General features: G+C 43.6%; 1 protein-coding gene across 1 annotated transcript; it reads left to right on the top strand.

The window, feature by feature from the left end:
- Positions 1–545: 545 nt before the first annotated feature.
- On the top strand, positions 546–5,019 carry GCNT3 (glucosaminyl (N-acetyl) transferase 3, mucin type). The gene is made up of 3 exons (XM_007165958.3): positions 546–681; positions 1,689–1,857; positions 3,199–5,019. The coding sequence occupies exon 3, from the start codon at positions 3,253–3,255 to the stop codon at positions 4,573–4,575; it is 1,323 nt and encodes a 440-aa protein (XP_007166020.2). The 5' UTR covers positions 546–681; positions 1,689–1,857; positions 3,199–3,252; the 3' UTR covers positions 4,576–5,019.
- Positions 5,020–6,738: the final 1,719 nt, after the last annotated feature.

The following is a 6,738-nucleotide window of genomic DNA, read 5'->3' as shown; positions in this document are numbered from 1 at the left end:
GCCATCAAAGAGAAGTAAGATATAAACAAATTGGAAAGATTTTGCTAGATTCCGATACTGGAGCAAGTGTTTATCCTTTAATCGTTTTTGCCTCGGAGTGATCAAAGCTGACAGAAGACAGGGCCGATGGAGCGGGGCCAATGAAAGAGCGGGCGCACATGCCTCCATGTGGTTCCGCGCCATTGGTCTGTCTTCATCTACAGTCAGAAACAGGCAGAGGAGGTCCAAAAAAAGCAAAGACCTAAATTCCCTGTGCTTTATTGGGGGCTGCATAAACAGTTCTTGCAGGAGGAAGGCAACACTAACTCCTCTTCGTTATTAAGCTGTTGTCTTCGTATGAAGCCCGCCCTCCTGGACTCAGCTTTGTGATGCTGGATGAGGGAAGTCTGCAAATCACGTTTGTGCTTTGCCAGCTGCCCCCTATTAGGCTCTGCCAATAGGGGGCGTTGGAGGACGACAGACTGGAGGCGGGACTTCCTGTTGGCTTCAAACGTATTTCCTGCTTCTGTGAGCGTCACCATGTCAACACCCTTTTCCTTCGCAGTGGTGGTTCTTTCATGTAGCTGCACTGAATCTAGTTTACAGTAACGGAGCACAGAGACACCAGGCTCCTCAGGAGAGGTCTGGATCTCAGCCTAGGAGGCCCTCCTCTGAGCTCAGAGACCCCGGCACCAACCAGAGGTATGAGTTTCCACTTGTTGGCATCCCTCTTACCAAATTCTCAATAATCCCCCAATATTTGCCTCCTTCCTCCAGCCTAGGGGTGGTAGCTACTTCCAGCAATGGTTACTTCCTTAATAATTTAGCATCGTCTACCCCTCCCCCTGCTTTCCATTATCTACTTAAGTTGATACCTGGTTAAGTTCTTTATGTGAAATTATTAAATTTGTTATTTCAAATATTTGGCCAGGAATGCTGCATATTTGGAGGGGTGCTTTGGGGGTGATGGGGAGAGGCAAACAGTGGCAAACAATGTCAGCAGTTTTGAAGAAGTCACTTTTCACACTGTATTGCCAAAACCACCCATGGGGCTCTCACTGAAGTCCAACCACCCTTAGTGTTAGCCTTGTTCAGACTGCCAGGAACCCTAGACTCACAGACATTAGTGACGGAGATCTACAATCTGGAGCCCCGAGGATATTTCTCCAACCTACAAATTATTAACAGTCATGGAAAGACAGGCAAATGAATTTTTTTCTGAGCAGTTGCCGTGGAAGAGCAAACTCTGGTTTTCACTGACTTTTCCTTTAAAGTAAAACAACAAAAGAAATAATCCTTGAAGGTCATTTTTATTGCTTCACTCTTCAGTGAAATTCAGGGAGTATTCAGGGAACATAAGAGAAGTGATATTTGAACTCCAGGCCAAAAGAAGATAGGGGCATACCTGTGTGTTTCTACGGTTCCTTGTTAAGGGGGAAAAAAGCTTTCAAGTTCTTGTCTGAGTATTGACAAGTTTTTATGAACGGTTTTGTGGCAGGAGAGCATGAGTACAAACTGGGCTGTTCTGGATCAAATAGCTGCTTGCCTTCTCAGACATTGCCAGCATTTTTTTCCTGCTTGCTCACCTTCCTGGATGACTTGTTCTTGAGAGTATGCTCCTGAATGATATATCTGAGCTGGCTCTCTTATCTGAGAGCAAGAAGCCAGAAGGTGAGTGACAGAGCCACCTGCTGTTCTTTACTTTGCAGAGATTAAGGAGCCTGACACAGTTTCTTGGACGTCCTATGAATGTTAGAAAATATATTTTGGAGAGGCTGAAAGAAGAAGAGACATGGTGTTCACATTTGCTTCCATGGAACCCAACCGATCTTCCCTTGGGAAAGAGATCTTCCCTAAATAGGAAAGAAGCTATTAAAGGTGAGAGTTTGCTTTACTTTTCATTTTTTCTTCCTCTTAGATTCCCATAAGTTATTACTAAAGAGGATACAGTCTTATGCTTTGAACAAGATTGCGATAAGGGAAAAGAATTATTGCTGGAAGGATATGTCACATTTTGTTCCTCTTTTTCTCCTTTTGGGGATTTTTTTTTCCCCCTATACTATCTGGTTTTCTTTGTTGGTACTAAGTACCCTTAGTGATTCAGATATACATACTTTTTCATATTCTTTTCCATTATGGTTTATCACAGGATATTGAATATAGTTCCCTGTGCTGTATAGTAGGACTTTGTTGTTTATCTGCTTTTTACATAGTAGTTTCTAAGTACTCTGTTTAAAAGGTATTTAAACCTTTTACCCTATTTAAAAGGTAGCTGTGGTTTGGAGGAACAAGTATTAGGCTTACAGACACACATGCCACAACAACAAAAAAAAAAATTGGGGGGAAGAGGGAGTATGGAAGAGTCCCAGATTTGCTTCTTATAATGTATATGACATTTGGCAAGTTATTTAGCTTCTGTTTTCCTCTCTATAAAAAAGGCCTAATATTACTATGTTTTAGGTATGTTGTGAAGATTCAATGGGAAAATGTAAAGAAATTTCTGGCTCAAAGAAAGCTCTCATTAAATATTGCATATGCATAGCTTTGTGTGTCTCTGTGTGGATATATTTTAAATTTGGATAGACTGAGAGTTATCTGTATGAATGATTACAATGTATTTTTGGAATTACATCCAATTTTTTGTACTTGTTTAAGAACATTTTCTTTAAAGCGTGGCTAGATGCCACATCTAACCAATGAATTATATGTGGTGAAAGCATCCTAAAATATGAACTGTCAAATAAGAGCAAGAAGTGTACTTTATCTTTTAAAAGGACATTTCTAGAACTGAAGCTGAGAGTTTGAATTTCATGGATTTTCTCTCTAGACCGATCAGAAATTCTATCCCCCAGTTAAGAGCTATGTTAGAAACAGGGTGGTAAGGTTTGGGGGGAAGAAGGAAAAATGAAGGGCGGGGAGTTCCTCTTATTAATTACACCTCTACAGCAACAGGTACTCAGCTCTGCTTCCCTTTCTGTCTCCTGAGGTGGAGGTGGAGCCAGATCCTGATCCCAACCCCAGCACGATCAGCTGGTTTGTAGTGTCAGGTTATAGACCTCCATCAGTGAGCTGGGTGTGTGAAGTTCCTAGGCAGGACTTGACTGAGGATATTTGTCTAGAGAAGAAACCTATTTTTGCCATCACTTCGGAGTTGAACTTGATGTACCTTGAGCATGTTCCAGGTTAGTTTGTAACTGAAGGCATTTTGTTCTGTCCAAGGATTTCATCCTCCTCCTCCTTCCCTGTGCCCAAACTCTCCCGGTCTCCCATTCCATGAAGATGATTAAGTGGAGGAAGAAACTCTGCGGGGGGCATCACCTGTGGGCCCTGGGCTGCTATATGCTGCTGGCCATCGTTGCTCTGAAACTTTCTCTCAGGTTAAAATGTGACATAGATTCCCTGGATCTGGAATCCAGGGACTTCCGAAGCCAGCGCTGTAGGGACATCTTGTACAAGTCCCTGAAGCTGCCAGCAAAGAGATCCATCAACTGTTCTGGGATCACCCGAGGGGACCAGGAAGCAGTGGTCAAGGCTCTCCTGGACAATCTGGAAGTCAAGAAGAAGCGGGAGCCTTTCACAGACACCGATTACCTCAACATGACCAGAGACTGTGAGCAGTTTAAATCCCAGAGGAAGTTCATCCAGTTCCCACTGAGCAGAGAAGAGTTAGACTTCCCCATCGCCTACTCTGTGGTGGTCCATGAGAAGATTGAAAACTTCGAACGGCTGCTGCGAGCTGTGTATGCCCCTCAGAACATATACTGCGTCCATGTGGATGAGAAGTCCCCAGAAACTTTCAAAGAGGCAGTCAAGGCCATCATTTCCTGCTTCCCAAATGTCTTCATGGCCAGTAAGTTGGTCCGGGTGGTTTACGCCTCCTGGTCCAGGGTGCAGGCTGACCTGAACTGTATGGAAGACTTGCTCCGGAGCTCAGTGCCATGGAAATACTTACTGAATACGTGTGGGACAGATTTTCCTATAAAGACCAATGCTGAGATGGTCCTGGCCCTCAAGATGTTGAATGGGAAGAACAGTATGGAGTCCGAGATACCTACTGAGTACAAAAAGTCTCGCTGGAAATACCACTATGAGGTGACAGACACATTGCACCTAACCAGCAAGATGAAGGACCCTCCCCCTGATAACTTACCTGTGTTCACGGGGAATGCCTATTTTGTGGCTTCTCGAGCCTTTGTCCAACATGTCTTAGAGAACCCCAAATCCCAAAGACTGATCGAATGGGCAAAAGACACCTATAGCCCGGATGAACACCTCTGGGCCACCCTTCAGCGTGCACCGTGGATGCCTGGCTCTGTCCCCTACCACCCCAAGTTTCACATCTCAGACATGACCGCCATTGCCAGGCTGGTCAAATGGCAGCTCCATGAGGGAGACATCGGTATGGGGGCACCTTATGCACCTTGCTCTGGAATCCACCAGCGGGCTATCTGCATTTATGGGGCTGGGGACCTGCACTGGATTCTTCAGAATCATCACCTCTTGGCGAACAAGTTTGACCCAAAGGTGGACGATAACGTTCTGCAGTGCTTAGAAGAGTATTTACGTTATAAGGCCATCTATGGGACTGAACTCTGAGAAACACCGTGAGAGGATTGCAACCCGAGGGGCAGGAACATGTACAAACGTGCCTAGAACACGCTGGGACAGTGTGGGGTGGGAGACCAGGGCTCTGGAATCCATGGCCTCCCCCTGGGTCAGGGGGCTGCTCTTGGAGTGTGGTGAGTAGATCTGTTGCCTTGCAAATTGCTGCCCTGGGTGAACACTGACTGTTCACTCACCTCACTTCCAACAGCTCCTCCACTGACTCTCCCACCGAGTTGGGAATAAGAACCAGCTCTTTGGGTGAATAAGGGAGGGAAGTGTGGCAGGAGACCCTGGATTTCAGTTGAATTCTTGGCATTGGCTTTTTCAGTCTTTGGAGAGGCCATTCCTAATAATTCTAGGCTTGGTAGTAGGGAGGGGACTTTGAGGGAAAAAAGGCCTTGTACTATTTTGTACTATTAACTTAAAAATAAATAGCTTCTGATTCAAATCCCTGACTCTACTTTTTGTCTAGTAAGCCAGAGATAACATAAAACGTTGAGACGTTTTCTCATAACTATTGGTGACATTTAAAATCCCTGGTGGCTAGCAAGAGAATCCCCATTGTTCTGGAATGATCATGGCAAGCTGTATAAATGGCAGATGCAAAAGAATATAGAGGAACACAGCTGATTCTTTCATTACTGAAAGCCCTCCTCATTTTGTTAACATTGCCAGATTCATGACTTTTCTGTAAGGGAAAAGGCAGGGTGATTTAACCCATATGACCATCCATTTCCTTATGGGGAAATTACAGCACTAATTTTGCAAGCTTCACGACCAAAGCTTAATGTTCCATGAGAAAGATGGTAGTTGCCATTAGGTAAGGTCACCGTATAATTTATTGTCAAAACTGGAACACATTTTACTTGGGGGTGGGTGGGTGGGTGCTGTAGTATTAATAATTATGTTAGATAACAAGAATAAACTAGTCTGGTTATTCTATCTTTATGCCTCTTGAGTCAAAACTCTTATTTAAGTATGTGAATGGAATGGTCACTGTTCATAGTTCTGTGGCTTATACATTTCCTTGTGGGGAGACAGTTGTGTGTGTGTGTGTGTGTGTGTGTGTGTGTGTACATGTGTTCTCTGCCCCACACTTCCATCCGCCTGCCTAACAAATGTTACCTGGCGAAACAGTTTCCTTTCTAAAGCTCCAGAGATAATTGTCAGGTAATCAGAAGGCAATTAGCTGTTAGTTATATTCTTCTGTGATGGGAAAAGGATACCTCATAAACAGATAAGCATATCTTGTGTATGGTAGAGCTGGTCTCCTGCGTACAATCTGCTCTGGAAAAGTGATCTATATACCAATTAATTTGTGTAATTTGAATGATGTTCCCATTAATATGTCGTGAAGTCATTAGTGTGTTCCTTCTTTTCTGATCTTGATTCAGTTAATCAGGTGTTCTCTCACAACCAACTTTCCCTGCAACCCTTGTACTCTGACATAGCTATCACTGTGTCTGATACAGTGAATTTTCTAAGTTAGTGATTGCTTTCTGTAAGGTTGTACTCCTTTGGTAATGGGCATTGCCACCACCAACTTACCTGCACTGTCACACTGAGTCCTCTTCACTTTGCTCTCAGCCCCATCATGGGGATGACTAATGAATAGCCAGATGCTCCACAGATGAGCCCTGTAAGGTCTGTCCCTAGCAGTGGTGGTTGTGGACCTCTTCACCTGCTAGCCTTTGTGACTGTCCTTGGTCCTCCTCTGAGAGGGCTGCAAGGGGCAGAAAAGTTTCCGAGTGCATGTGTTCTGAGAAAAGAACGTGGGTTTTTGGCTTCATAGTCAACTTCCTCTTTAAATTTTCACGTGAAATAAATAAGTTTTTATATAAGTACGTTAAAAAGATTAAAATGTGAACTTGTCATTTTGGGGGAACAAGTTGCTGGAATTCTCCAAGCATTGAAATTTCCTCTAGAAATACATTCAAAGGGGAATAGGAAGTGCTCTTTATTTAATAAAAAACATAAAGTCTTCTTATCAGAAGGGTCAAATTCCTCCCTCATTTGGTGAGTGTATTTTAGAACCGTACAATTAAACCAACACATCTGTTGATTTTTCCTTCCCTCTGAGTCATATCTGTTTCTATACCCTTTCTCTGGATAGGAAAAATCTCATTAATGAATTGAGCAACTATGTTTATATTC

Source organism: Balaenoptera acutorostrata, chromosome 3 (genome assembly GCF_949987535.1).
Source record: "Balaenoptera acutorostrata chromosome 3, mBalAcu1.1, whole genome shotgun sequence".
Classification (NCBI taxonomy): Eukaryota; Metazoa; Chordata; class Mammalia; order Artiodactyla; family Balaenopteridae; genus Balaenoptera; species Balaenoptera acutorostrata.
This window is presented reverse-complemented; position numbering and strand designations above follow the sequence as displayed.

Bases quoted from the DNA above. Each gene is read 5' to 3' on its own strand.
- GCNT3 (XM_007165958.3), top strand. From the start codon at position 3,253: ATGAAGATGATTAAGTGGAGGAAGAAACTCTGCGGGGGGCATCACCTG.